Consider the following 15,344-nt stretch of genomic DNA (forward strand, 5'->3'; position numbering starts at 1 on the left):
GGCTTGTTTTAAAGGTGAGTTACTGCTTGAACGCTAGGTATACATGCATTTTATTTTTTTTCGCCCAGCTAGTTAATACTATTTTGTATTTTTATTTTTTGGATTTCATTTTATACAATATATGTTATAACAAGCCACACATTGTGGGCAACAACCGGCCACAAACTTACCAGTACAGAACTTTGCCCAGATAGGTACACAAACATTCCTACCTCGGAGGAAGTCTACCATAACACAAAGATACAGTTCCGCGACTTCCCATATGATCTAGCAAATATCCTCCGTGGAGTGGTGACGTTCACAATCTTATCCAAGTTACTATGCCTACCAAGGATCCTGGGCTGTGTTCTAGTGTGATTAATCTGATGCCGTGTCCATGGAAGCCTCCCCCCCAACCGTCTCAAATTTGTTCAGAGCCCCTCTGCTCAAGTATTTAGCATTGTAAAAGGGTACTGCCCTGTTGAAAGGATAATGCACTTTTTAGCATAAAACAGTAACCGGGTAAGAAGGGTCCGAATGGCCCAGTAGTGGCCAGACACACCTCAGTGGACACAGGGATAGAGATTGAAGTGACCGACCTTATACAGGAGGCAATGGCTTGTCAGTAAGCCTTAATTGATGGGCATTCCCAGAAAATATGCATAAAATTAGCTAAGGGTGCAGCACATCTCCAGCACAGGGAGTGCTGGGTTCCAAACATCCTTGCCAGTCTAGCTGGGGTGAGGTAGATTCTGTATAGTAACTTGTAGTGGATCAATCTATCTCTGCTAAATACTAGAGTGCAGTTCCCCACATATTGTCCCAATAGTCTCTGTCCAGTGCTGGAGCCATGGCCTACCAAGGTCTCCTGCAAGGCCCCAACAGGAGGGTAATTTCATGGAATAAATTATATTTATATAAGCAGCAAACTGTTTTTTGCAGTGCATCACTGCGGGTCAGTAGCTCTAGGTCACTGGGCTCAAGGTCAAGGGGCTCCCTACCAAATTGTGAGCAAAAAGCATGCCGCAATTGAATGTACCTAAAGAAATGTGACTTTGGCAAATCATATTTTAGTTTTAATTAATCGAATGACACTAAAGTACTGTTTTATACAATATTTGGTCCATACCACTGCATCCGGGTAACCGAAGAAGTGGGTTAAATTGGGGTTCCTCCACAGCGGGCTATTAGGAGAAAGTGTAGTTGGGCTAGGCATTCGCCCTCCCTGGGCCATGAACCATGCCTTCATTACTGAGTTTATGGAGGATGTCGGTGGGTATGGGGCTTTTAGACCCATGTATACCAAATGAGACAGATCCTCGTAGGAGCCCACACAGGCCGCCTCTGGGGATACAGAGGCAATGCTAATGTTGTTTAAGTTGATCCAGGGAATATCCGGTTTTCCTCGTATTTTACACACAGCACAAACGGAGTGCATAGTAACACACACAGGGTTAAAATTGGTCTTTTATTGTTTACTCTGTCCACGGGTGCACTTTAAAGGACCACTTTACCCCAAATAAACTTTCATGTTCTGCAGCAGTAGAAATGAAAACCCCCTGCAGTAGCAAGAGTGAGATTCTTGGTTGGGCAGGAACAGAACTTTGTGTTTATATGACTTTGGGTAGGTTAGGTTATTCACTGTAGGAACAGTCTTAGATGTATATGAATACAAATATTTTTTTATTTTTTTAACTGAACTTGTTTTATTAAAATGTTTTGACTTTTTTTTTTTTTTTCTTTTTCTTTTCTTTGGCTTTTTTTTTTTTCTTTTTTCTTTTCAAGCATCCGTTCTGAAACAAATCACCCTGCCAGGAAATAAAGTTATTTCCCTGCAAGCATCTCGTCTTCCCATAAAAGAGAATGGCACAGCATGCTTCAGGTAATAAAATACCAAATAACTCGAGGTGTCTGGGTAATAAAAGCCTATAATTACAAGAGTATAAACCACTAAGAATTGTTTTAATATGGTCGTTATAAGCAATGGCCTGTTGCAATGCAGAGGCTTGACTTCATTTTGTGTCACTAGGCCCCATATATCAAAAGTATCTGGGGGGACATTACTGGTCTGATTCATCTTTTCATTGTCTAATCTGCTCTGGATTATTATTCGCTGCAGGTTGCTATGTATAATATAGATTTTATTTTTATTTTTTCGTTACACATTTTTTTCGGGAACCCCTTTTGCAGAAATATATCTTTATGCTGAATTCCAGCTAAATGGCTAAGTGCACCTTTGAAATGCACATACTGTAATCTAAACAGATTTGTAATTCTGAGCAGCCAGTCTTGTGATCTGTTTACCGTGCCAGGCTTCAGAGCCAGGTTTGTGACCTTGTTTTTCTATGCTCCGGTTAAAGCCATAATAAGTGCAAAAGAAAATATTTATTATATTGCAGCGTACCAATTCTTAGATATGCTGGCTGCATTAATTTTTCTTTTTTTGTGCCTTTCCTTTATATTCATCTGGTGATCCAGCCAGTAAACCTGCTTTGCAACAGAAAGAGCTTTCCTGCAAATGTAGAAGTTTTAAGATAAACCATTTACCACTGAGAGGGGTGGTTACAATAATATTTTTATTTATTATTGTAAAACCTTAATCCAAAAAGGAACAAACTTGTTACTGCTTGTGTAAATGCAGTGTGAGCTGGAGTTTGGTTTAATTTTGTTAGTGACTCTAAATCCACTAGTAAATCTAACATTCACCTCCCCCCATTTTTCATTCAGAGTGGGGGTCACTTTAATACAAGAGTAGTGTTATTAGCCAGATCACCAGGTGAAAATATAAGGGAGAAAGAAAGCCAATGCAGCCACCACATCTGAGGGACTGATAAGCTGCAATATATTATTTTTGTTTTTGGTTTAACACTATTCTAAAGGGGTTGTAAAGACAGAAGGTTTTTTTATCTTAATGCATTCTATGCACTGCCGTAAAAAGCCTTCTGTGTGCAGCAGCCCTCCTTACCACTTAACTGAGATCCCTTTCTGTCCAGCGATGTCGACAAATGTCTCAGCCGAACGAGATTCTCCTTCCTGATTGGCTGAGACACAGCAGCGATGCCATTGGCTCCAGCTGCTGTCAGTCAGCTAGACTATCAGGGGAGAAAGGGAGCCGGGTCAGGGCTTGGTGTCTAAATGGGCACAGAGCTGTGACTCCGCTCGGGTGCTCCCATAGGAAGCTGTTTGCTGTGAGGGCACTAAACGTGAGGGAGTGGCCAAGAGAGCTCAAGAGGGACCTGAGAAGAGGAGGATCCGGACTGCTCTGCGCAAATCCACTGCAACAGAGCAGAAAAGTATAACATGTTTGTTATTTTTATAGGGAAAAAAGACTCTACAGTCTCTTTAAGCAATACAGCCTGGCCGCCCATCTCCTCAACTTGCTGATTAAAAAAATGAAAGTCACATAGGTTTCCACTCTGCTCCCTCTTCTGGTTAGCAGGTACATGATGTCGGCTGAACAGCACTGTGCAATGTTGCAGTCTGATTGTTCACATTGCTACTCTCTCAGAAAAATTGCAGATACTAATGCTAGCTGTAATTAAATATACTTTTTATAATTTATATAGCAAGTCTAAATGGTGTTTTCTACTTTGGTTTTAACTTTAGGCTTTTAAAAAAGATGTATCCATATTGGCCATTGTAAGTTTACCCCTTTCAACCCCAGCCCACCCCTGGAGATTGACAGATTCCACACTTAATGGCATTTTATTTGAGTTTATCTACGAATGAGTTTGCATTTTATGTAAATAGGTCTTTAAAAAATGTTTGTAATATCTTTCTCCTACGTTGTCATACAACGATCTTATACTGTTAGATTATATTGCTTCTTACATGAAGATTTCTTTAATTGTACATCACGGCACACAGAGCCATAGTAATTACTGTGGGTTATAGGCAACTGTCAGGTGCTGGACACCGCCACACCCTAAGCAGGAAGTTGCCTCCCTATATAACCCCTCCCACTACTGGGAGTATGTTTTTTGCCAGTGTCTAAGGTTTTGGTCATGAGTGAAGATGTGTTGTAATGAGCTGCTCTCGAGCAATCCTTGCCGGATCCATTAAGTGTCTTTTAGGCCGAATTGAATGGTACCCGGACCTCATATCCGAAGAAAAAAAGGTTTTGCCTGTAACGCTTCTCTTTTTAGCGAGCTGGTCCCCGGGATCCAGTACTTTTGGTATTAAGGCCATAAAGTTTTACTGGCAGGTTGCTTTTTACAAGTCCAGGAGTGTGGGTTCCCTGAGGGTCCCCGGTTCCTGAAGGTTTGGTAACGGAACCCACCGTGAAGGGTAATGATTGGGAGGGTTGATTTTAACTCAGAAAACCCTGCGGCGGGAAAGGTAAGTTGAGTTTTTCTGAGGAATGTTTTAATTTTCTTATGAAATGTCTCCTTTAAAGTAAATGTTGTCATGCCCAAGTGTCACCACTGGGGGCTTTATAGAGCACGCACCTTCTCATGCTTTGCTCAGTCACGCTGTGTCACAGAAGCAGCTGACTTTTTTTCCTCCGGCTAGAAGGCAGACGTCCGGTAAGTTTGGGGGATTTTGCTTCCTCCAGATACCCCCACCTGGGCTGAACTCTTCCTCTCTTAAAGAGACTGAGTATAAGGGAAAACTAAAAATGATCGGTAATGCCGTTTGTTTCACCACCCCTACACGCCAACGGCTTCCAGGTCTCCTCCACGCCATCCGTCCCTCACTCAAAGAAGAGCATGAAAGAGGTTTTGGTGATGCAGGCATTTCCTATTTGACACATTTACTATTTGCATCAGGCTGAGCATTAATAGCAGCGGCAGTAGCTGGACTATTGCTCAAGCAGTGGAGGTGATTTCTTCTGGTAGTACCTCTACTTTGTGCATCGGGCTATGGTCAGAAGGGGGAGTTGAAACACACCCAAAAAAGAGCTTAAACGGTCTCCCTCAAGCTCTGGAAAGCCTACTCATCTCTAAAAATGGCATCCTCCCCTGAGACGGGGTGGCTGGTCAGAGTGAGCATCATGGCCATGAATTGTCTGCAACTGTTTTTAACACTGCAGCCCCTGTTTATTTTAAGATAATTAAAAAAATAAAGTTTAGTGACTTTAATCGCATCCCAGTGTGGGTCAAAATGTGACAGGTTCTCTTCCATTGCCCAGGACCCTCAAACTGAGGAACTAGGGGCAGGAGAAGACTAATTCCCTCAGGACCATGGTGAGGCTGATGACTCCTCTTCTGAGGTGTCAAATGCGGGAGAATCAGTTGTTCCAATCTTAAAGCGGGGTTCCACCCTAAAGTCAACTGTGACACCGGAGGGGGAAGAGGGTGCAGATACCTGTCTAAGACAGGTATTTGCACCCACTTCCGGGCATAGACTCCCACGGGAGTCTATGCCTCTTCCTGTCCTGGCACACTGTCTGCTGGGACACACATGGGTCCCAGAGACAGTGTGGACCATTCCTATTGCACTGCGTGGATCGCGCATGCGCAGTAGGGAACCGGGAAGTGAAGCCGCAATGCTTCACTTCCTGATTCCCTCGCCTAGAATGGTGGCAGCAGCCGTGAGCCGAGTGATCGATCGGCCTCGGCTGCCAACATCGCTGGACCCTGGGACAGGTGAGTGTCCATTTGTTAAAAGTAAGCAGCTGTAGTACTTATAGCTGCTGGCTTTTAATATTTTTTTTCCCAGTGAAATCTCTCTTTAAGATTGATGGTACAATTTCTTGCTGAACGATCGTGCCACATTTATGTACCTTTTAACTGAGTTTTTGGGTTCACTAAAGCCTCCTCAAGCTGGGCATGCCCTTTCCTGTCCATTCATTGCTGGAAATTTTTTTTTGTATCTGAGAGGATCACCCAGATAAGCATTTTTTTTTCCCTCCTAAAAAATGTTCACACTTTATCCTATGGTGGAGGAAATTCACTAAGTAGGTATACCAGCAATTAACGCTGCTATATCCTCAGTGAATGAGTGTGACTTGTTCGACAGACAATGTTCAAATGCTTAGGAATCAAACGGATTAAAAGGTGGAATTCCTATTGAAGAAAAAATATATACTTTTTCTTTCTCTGGCAGATTGAGTGTCTCAGCCTGCGCTGACAGTAATTGCTTAATCATTGAGAGACCAATTTAAACAGGTGTTCAAGGTTATCATGCTTAGCAGGCCCAGTAGACGGCTTAATGTTTGCAATAGTTGCTATGAGAGATTTTATCCTTCAGGCCTTGCGCCTTTGCTAAGGGCCTTGTAAGAAGCTCCTGGCTAGTCTTCTTTTTTGTGGTGAAACAGCTATTTGGGGATGTTTTGGTTAATACATTCAAAGAAATTCTAATGGAAAGCACCCCTTTTTGCCATTTAAGAAAAGGAGTAAATGGATTTTCATTTTAAAGCTCCTTCTCCTGTGCCAGGGGCATCAGGCTCCAGGCAGTCACGGTGGCTTCCACCGCCAGGTTCAGTCGAATTGGGGGATTTCTTCTGGAGTTCTCGAGGATCTGGCAGGAAGAGTGTCTAGACGAATGGGAGACTTCCTCAATAGCTCCAGGGTACAAACTGGAGTTCCAAGAGTTCCCGTCTCCTCGTTTTCTCAGATCAGTTTCTTAGGATCCAGAGAAAAAGAAAAAAGTGATCATGGGGGTCCCTGTTTAAGAACAAAGGTTGGGGTTTGATTCAAACCTTTTTTTCACGGTGCCAAATCCCAATGAACATTCTGGATCTCAAATATCTAAATTCAATTCTTGAATATAAGCACTCTTTTTTTTTTTTTTTTTTTTTTTTTTTTTTTGGTATGGAGTCAGTCCCAATCAGTTATCTCCATCCTACAAGGAGGAGAACTTCTGGTGTCAATCGACATCAAAGATGCATACCTCCTTACGCCTATTTCCTCATAATATCAACTTTTCAAGGTGGGAAAATCTTCATTTTCAGTGTGTCGCTCTGCTTTCCAGTCCAGCTACTGCACCTTGAGTGTTTACAATTAAGGGCACAAGGTATAAGGATTATGGTTTACCTAGTCGATCTGTTCTTGATAGACCAGTCGGTAGCATGCTTAGACCAAAGTATGGTCACCACTTTCAACTACCTGGAATATCTAGGTCAGATTCTCAACCTAGGAGAAGTCGTCTTTAAAGTGGTTGTAAACCCTTACAAACCACTTTGACCTACGCGGTTTAGGAGATATTTACTAAAAGACAGCTGTCTACACAGGTGCACTATTGCAGCATGCCGCTACTAACGGCAATATGCCGTTAGTGGCGGCTTCCGTGTGCATGCGTGGGAGTGATGTCATCACTGCTCCGACACTGTGAGTGGCCGCAGCAGCGATACTCGGAAGATGTATGCTCTGTACTACAGGGGACAGCGGTGACATCCTGTGTTAGGTAAGTGACACATAATGGGCTACTATGCGATGCATAGTAGCCCATTATGCTTTACCTTTGCATGGAGACAAAGAAGTAGAAGACCCATTAGGGTTTACTTCCTCTTTAAAACCATGAAGAAGGCTAAAATGCTTGGGTCCGATCATAGGTACACCCAGAAAAGTGTATTCTTACCCCAGGCAAAGAGCAGCGCCATAAAGGAATTGATTTAGGTGGTCGAAGCAAGATGAATTTCAACTTTGCATGAGGTTGTTGGGAAAGATGGTGGCTTCATTTGAGGCCGTTCCTTATGCTCAGTTTCATTTGAGACTGCTGTAAAGCCGTATTCTATCAGCTTGGAACAAAGCGTTCAAGCTCTACATTCCCAATGTGTCTGACTCCAACGCCTATGGCCACATCACCCTGATAGCGCCCAATCTCATCTGATCTTGGAGGCTAAGCAGGGTTGGGCCTGGTTAGTACCCAGATGAGAGACCACCTGGAAATATTAGGTGCTGTAGGCTGGGTGCGCCGGAGCCTCAGTTTATGGTTAGTATCAAAAAATCTACTAAGGGGGAAAATCCTTCAGTTACCTGGGAAGTGGCAATTTTCACTCCGACAATGCCACAGCAATGGCCTATATTAATCACCATGGGGGCACAAGAAGTTGTGTGGCCCAGAGAAAGGTGAACCATATCCTATCAGCAGTCTTAATTCTAGGAATAGAGAATTGGCAGGGCGGACTACTTGAGTTGCCAGCAGTTGCTCCCGGGAGAATGGTTCCTTTTGCCCCAATATCTTCCTGTCAATATGTCAAAAATTTGGGATCCCATACATCTGTTTGCATCCAGGTTCAACAAAGAAATCGACAGCTTTGTGTCAAGAACAAAGGATCCGCTAACATGCATAACAGAAGCCTTGCTATTCCCGCGGAATCGGTTCTTACAAGGTCTGGTGTCCCATCCTACTTTACAAATGCTAAATTTTACAGTCTGGTTATTGAGACCCACACTCTGAAGAAGCGTGGGCTGTCAGGTTTAGTAGTTTCTACCTTGGTTAATGCAAGGAAGCCGGCCTCCATAATTATATATAATGGGGTCTGGGAAACATATGTCTCCATATGTTGCACCCCAGGAAATGGGTCAAAGGTAGAATCCTTGACTTTTTGCAGATGGGTGAGAAATGAGGCTGGCCTTGAGTGCCTTCTAAATACAGGTCTCGGCCTTATCGATATTATTTCAATGACCGCTTGCTTCACGTTCTTTGGTTCGTAACTTTATTCAGGGCTTAATCTCCTGTTGGGTAACCCCTGAACCCTTGGGGCTTATTTAATTTCCATTGGTCCTTTTTTTGACAAGGAAACTATTTTTTTTCTGGTAACCATATCTGCTGCAGGAAGGGTATCAGAATTGGCTGCTCTTTCTTGTAAAGAGCCATATTTTTATCCTCGATAAGGTAGTATTGCGTCCTCATCCTAACTTTTTACCAAAGGTTATATCAGGTTTTTATCTAAACCAGGATATTGTTTTACCTTCATTTTTCCAGAACCCTGTTCTACAGAAGAAAAATCACTACATTCTCTTGATGTGGTGAGAGCAGTCAGTCTACATAAAAGTGACTGTTCAGATTTGGAAAACGGGTGTTTTGTTTTTGTTGCCCGAAGGTCCTAAAAGAGTACAGGCAGCATCAAAATCTATTATTTCTAAATGGCTTTGACAAGTAATTGTTAAAGCTTATGGTTTAAAGAGGTCGTTCTACCCTCTCAAATCAAATCACACTCCTCTAGGGCTGTTAGTGCTTCATGGTCAGTGCATCACCAAGCCTGCAACCTGGTCTTCAATTCATACATTTACCAGATTCTATCTGGTGGATGTAAAAAGACATGAGGATGTTGCCTTTTGGGCGCAGTGTACTGCAGGCAGCATTTTAAATCCTCTGATCTCATGGTGCCCTACTTGGTTGTGTCTCCCTCCCCTCAGTTGGCATTTCTCTGGGACATCCCACATACTAATTACTATGGCTTTGTGTCCCATGATGCATGATTAAAGAAAATAGGATTTTTATAATGGCTTGCCTGTAAAATCCTTTTCTTTTGAAGTACATCACAAGACACAGACGTCTCCCTCCTCTTTCTAGTATACACGTGTATTGCTTTGCTACAAAACTGAGATACTCCCAGTAATGGGAGGGGTTATATAGGGAGGCAACTTCCTGTTTAGTCTGTGCCATTGTCCAGCACCTGAAGGTTGCCTATAACCCACATATTAATTATGACTCTGTGTCCCGTGATGTACTTCAAAAGGAAAGGATTTTACAGGTAAGCTGTTATAAAAATCCTATTTTGGCACTGGCAGACAAAGAAAACTCTGTAGGTCAGTCCAGGACCACACCTACTCTGCCCAGTATGCCTCAGCATTTTGCTAGTGTCCTAGTAGGATGAACATCTTTTCTTCAGCTCTGTTGACCAGTCTCTCAAATTGACTTTGATCAGGTCCAGGGCATTTGAAATTGCCTTATTTACACCATTGGGTGCCTTTTGAATCTCCTGGTGCTGTCTATTTTCACTGAGGAAGAGGTTAACAATGAGAGCTGATGTTATGTTGTCTGCTGGGTGGAGTGTTATGCGTGCACCACACTCTTTCCTATCTGTGAACGTAGAGGAATATCGTGCTTCTACTGCTCCTGCTTTGTAAAGAACTTTAATCTCTGGTGTGTGTGTGTGTGTGTGTGTGTGTGTGTGTGTGTGTGTGTGTATGTATATATATGTATATATATATGTATATATATGTGTGTGTGTGTGTATATATATATATATATATATATATATATATATATATATATATATATATATATATATATATATATATATATATACACATATATATATACACAGTGGTGTGAAAAAGTGTTTGCCCCCTTCCTCATCAAACATCAAACCAATTTAAACAATAGTCAAGGACAACACAAGTAAACACAAAATGCAATTTGTAAATGAAGGTGTTTATTATTAAAGGTGAAAAAAAATCCAAACCATCATGGCCCTGTGTGAAAAAGTGATTGCCCCCCCTTGTTAAAACATACTATAACTGTGGTTGTCCACACCTGAGTTAAATTTCTCTAGCCACACCCAGGCCTGATTATTTCCACACCTGTTCACAATCAAGGCATCACTTAAATAGGAGCTGCTTGACACAGTAAGGTCCACCAGAAGATCCTTAAAAGCTACACATCATGCCGAGACCCAAAGAAATTCAGGAACAATTGAGAAAGAAAGTAATTGAGATCTATCAGTCTGGAAAGGGTTATAAAGCCATTTCCAAAGCTTTGGGAATCCAGCGAACCACAGTGAGAGCCATTATCCACAAATGGCGAAGACATGGAACAGTGTTGAACCTTCCCAGGAGTGGCCGACCACCCAAAAATAACCTAAGAGCGCAGCGACGACTCATCCAAGAGGTCACAAAAGACCCCACAACAACGTCCAAGGAACTGCAGGCCTCACTTGCCTCAGTTAAGGTCAGCGTTCATGCATCCACCATCAGGAAAAGACTGGGCAAAAATGGCCTGCATGGCAGAGTTCCAAGGAGAAAACCACTGCTGAGCAAAAAGAACATCAAAGCTCGTCTCAATTTCTCCACAACACATCTTGATGATCCCTAAGACTTTTGGGGCAACATTCTGTGGACCGATGAGACAAAAGTGGAACTCTTTGGAAGGTGTGTGTCCAAGTATATCTGGAGTAGAAGGAACACTGCATTTCATAAAAAGAACATTATACCAACAGTAAAATATGGTGGTGGTAGTGTGATGGTCTGGGGTTGTTTTGCTGCTTCAGGACCTGGAAGACTTGCCGTGATAAAAGGAACTATGAATTCTGCTGTCTACCAAGAGATCCTGAAGGAGAATGTCCGACCATCTGTTCGTGTACTCAAGCTGAAACAAACTTGGGTTCTGCAGCAGGACAATGATCCTAAACACACCAGCAAGTCCACCACCGAATGGCTGAAGAAAAACAAAATGAAGACTTTGGAGTGGCCTAGCCAAAGTCCTGACCTATTGAGATGTTGTGGTATGACCTTTAAAAAGGCCGTTCATGCTCGAAAACCCTCTAATGTAACTGAATTAGGACAATTCTGCAAAGATGAGTGGGCCAAAATTCCTCCAGGACGCTGTAAAAGCCTCATTGCACGTTATCGCAAACGCTTGGTTGCAGTTGTTGCTGCTAAGGGTGGCCCAACCAGTTATTAGGTTTAGGGGGCAATCACTTTTTCACACAGGGCCATGATGGTTTGGATTTTTTTTCACCTTTAATAATAAACGCCTTAATTTACAAATTGCATTTTGTGTTTACTTGTATTGTCCTTGACTATTGTTTAAATTGGTTTGATGTTCCGAAACACTTAAGTGTGACAAACATGCAAAGGAACAGGAAATGAGGAAGGGGGCAAACACTTTTTCACACCACTGTGTATGTGTGTATATATATATATATATATATATATATATATATATATATATATATATATATATATATATATATATATATATATATATATATATATATAATTTATATATATAATTTATTAATGGGTTATGGGCCACCTTCAGGTGTTGACACTGTTACACTCGATCAAGGAAGTTCACACCCTATGTAAACCCTCCTCCTTCCAGGAGTACCACCATTTTTTTTGCCAGTGTCTAAGGTGTTGGTCACGAGATCTGCTCTGAGGAACTCCAGGAGGGATCCATGCTGGATTAAAAAAAAACCTCTACAACCGGATCCATCCAAACCACTGCGGCCACAGGCTGGTACCCGGGTCTCGCATAGAGGAACAAGGTTTTGCCTGTAACACTTCTCTGAGGGCTGGGCCCTAGGAACCAGGACTCTTTTGGTGTTGCTACATTACCTAAAGTTGTCCTGAGGGGTGCCATACAGGTCCAAAGGAGTGGAACCCCTATTAAAGGGGACCCGGTCTTTGAAGGTTTAACTACGCTATCCGTCTGTTTTCAGCCATATCCTGCAGTGAGGAAAAGGTAAGGGAGAAGGTAAGAGAAAAGCTTCGGAACTGCAAAGTCCACCTATGACTTTTCTTTCTTGTATTATTATTATGCCTTTTAAAGTCTCCCCTAGAGGGAGTAAGAATACACATACCCTTTCAGCAGCTCTGTGTCCAGCTACAACAGCGTAGTGTGCCCTAGCAGCAGGGGAGGGGGCCCTTATCTCCTCCCCCCCCCCCCCCCCCCCCAGTGGGGAAACTGAGGGTCTGGGGATACATGTACAGTCGAGGTACATTACATCCTGTAATCTTTACAGCAGTGTGACATTTTGGTAAGCCTCAAACTGTAAAGAACCCCCCCACCTGCATTTTCCTCTGCCCTACAGGGCTTAGAAGGAAGATTAGCGGCTTTAATCGCACCCTCCATCCAAAGGGATAGGAAGCGTGCTAGATCCCCCCTATCCCACTCTAAATCCTTTACAGGGAACAGTGGGCACAGGATGAGTTATTACCCTCTACTGATTATTCCTCTACGGAGGAAACAGTTGATGAACCTAATGCGACCACACAATTTGAGATATTGATGGTACAAACTCTTACGGAGATGGTTCGTTACACTTTCATGCTACCCCTAACAGTCAGCTGAAAGTTCGTTCCTTTCCTTGGGTTCTTTAAAACCTTTACAGCCTTTCCATGCATTACTAGAAAAGCTTATTTATGCAGAATGGGATCATCCGGAAAAGCATTTTTCTCTATCCAAAGAGTTTCTCAGCTCTCCATTCCATGGAGGAGAAATTCACAAAAGATGGAAAGTACCAGCAGTAGATGCTGCGATTTCCAGCATCAATAAAAATGTAACTTAACTTTGAAAATCCTCCTTTTTTGCTGACAGGTGCCGTTTCTCAGCCTGCAGTCGCTGCATTAGGCACCTTTCAGGCCCTAAAGGACCAGTTCAAAGAGGCCCTTAGGGAGGTTCCTGCACAACAGGCCGGTGAGTTAGCCGATCTACCAAAGGTGCTATGTTTTGCCGTAGACGCCATAAAAGACTCTACCCACCAAGCGCCCCGCCTTGTGCTAAAACACATGCATAGGACTCTGTGGTTAAAAAGTTGGTCAGCCGAAGCATCTTGCAAAAAAGCTTCTGGCTAGTTTCCCTTTTCATGGGGAGAAATTGGTCAAATGAATCCAAATGATTTCTAGCAGGAAAGGTTCTCTCTTTCCCAAAATAAGGTATAAACGTCCTTTTATTTAAACTGACTCCTCCCCCTGTGCCAGGGGGAGCTGCCTCTAGGCAGTGGCGACAGCCTCCACCATCAGACTGTAGAGGAGAAAACATTCGGCCCCTGTATACATGATTGAAAATGCATTTTTTTCCTCCGCCCTGCAGAGCCTAGAAGGAAAATTTGTGACTTTAACCGCATCTGCTATCCAAGGATAGGAAGCTGTTAGATCCCCCTCCCCCACCTTAGATCCCTTATCAAGGGAACAGTGGTGATCCCTCAAGTGATCCCCTCATGTGATTAGTAAGAAAGGCAAACCGAATACACCTCTGCGGAGGAGACAACTGGAGTTGAACCTTTTTTCAGCCTTACAATCTGAGAGATTGCTGGTACAAATCTCATACAGAGATGGTTTGTGCCTCTTTCAAGCTACCTCTACTAGAGTCAGCTGATCTGTTTCTTCTTAGGTTCCTTAAAAACGTCACTGCTTTTTTCATGCGTTTCCTATACGTGTATAGATCCACGCAGAAATTCAACAGATCAAGTCTAGATCTAAAAAAAAAATGTCAGTTTCTAAAGATCCGCTCCTTTCTATAGAGCCGATCAGGTCAGTCGTTTCTATACTACAACGAAGAAAGCCTCTGGTGTCTATATGCATCAGGGATGCATATCTGCATGTCCATATATTTCCCTCTCACCAAAGGTTTCTGCGGTTTGATGTACAACAGCAGCTTCGGGCAAGCTACAGCACCCAGTGTTCACAAAAGTGCTAGCCCCACCGCTAGCCAGTTTAAGGGCACAGGGCTTAAACAGTCTTGGCATACCTAGATGATCTATTGCTAATAGACCAGTCGGTGTTTGGAGTAAGGCATATGCATTACAACCAGTTTCCTGGAAAAGTCTGGTTTGCATTCTCAACCTAGTGATGTCTCCTTTAAAACCGCTAAAAAAGCTAGGAGTATTTGGGTCTGATCATAAATACAGCCCAGAAAAAGTTGTTCTTGCCCAGGGAAAAAAGAGCTCCATAAGGGAGTTGGTGCGGATGGTCAGGTCAAAAGGAGATCCCTCCATTTGCCTTTGCTTGAAGTTGTTGGGAAAGATGGTGGCTTCATTCAAAGCAGTTCCCTATTCCCAGTTCCATTCGAGACTGTTGCAAAACAGTATTCTACTTGCTTGGAACAAAACGATCCAAGCTTTGGACTGTCCCCAAGGGTGTCCCAAAGCCTCAATTGGTGGTTACTAAAGAATCTGCTAAAAGGTAAATCCTTCAGACCAGTTACCTGGAAAGTGGTAATGACAGAGAAGACAACTGTCCAAGGACAGTGTTCATGAACCAAAAGAACCTTGCCCATCAACATCCTAGAGATTTGGGCAATGCGTCTGGCTCTGAAAGTCTGGACTTCCAGGTTAAGGGATTGTCCTGTCAGGATCCAATGCGTCAATGCCACAGCTGTGGCCTATATCAATCGCCAAAGGGGGCACCAAGAGTCTCTCAGTGCAGAGAGAGGTGAACCATATTCTAACTTGGGCAGGAAGAAATATTCTGTGACTATTGGCAGTCTTCATTCCAGAAATAGAGAATTGACAGGCAGACTACTTAAATCACCAGCAGATTATTCCCAGGGGAATAGGGAATGGGCCGTGTATCCCCAGGGCTGTCTATGAGCAGAACAAACTAGTCTCCTGTGGGGGTATCCCCTGTCAAGATCTGGAAATGTTTTGAGGGCTCTGTGGGACCTGTTCATCCCAGGCTGATCTGCAGTTTTGTGAAGAGTCTTTCTGGCTTTGTTCCCTGTTCTATATTCTTTACTGTCCTGGTAAG

At 43.0% G+C, this 15,344-nt stretch overlaps 1 protein-coding gene and 1 pseudogene across 2 annotated transcripts in view; both read left to right on the top strand.

Moving 5' to 3' along the window:
- The window catches only part of TAF4B (TATA-box binding protein associated factor 4b), a 337,116-nt gene that overhangs the window by 111,278 nt on the left and 210,494 nt on the right, over nucleotides 1–15,344 (top strand). For both annotated transcript variants that reach the window (XM_077492599.1, XM_077492600.1), the window contains exon 8: nucleotides 1,765–1,861. In XM_077492599.1, the coding sequence (XP_077348725.1) occupies nucleotides 1,765–1,861 (97 nt within the window). The remainder of the gene's footprint in view (nucleotides 1–1,764; nucleotides 1,862–15,344) is intronic.
- On the top strand, nucleotides 7,711–7,829 carry LOC143999886 (5S ribosomal RNA; annotated as a pseudogene).

The sequence above is a fragment of the Lithobates pipiens genome, unplaced genomic scaffold (assembly GCF_037356315.1).
Source record: "Lithobates pipiens isolate NorthernLeopardFrog02 unplaced genomic scaffold, aLitPip1_a1.2 Scaffold_19, whole genome shotgun sequence".
In the NCBI taxonomy this organism is placed as follows: Eukaryota; Metazoa; Chordata; class Amphibia; order Anura; family Ranidae; genus Lithobates; species Lithobates pipiens.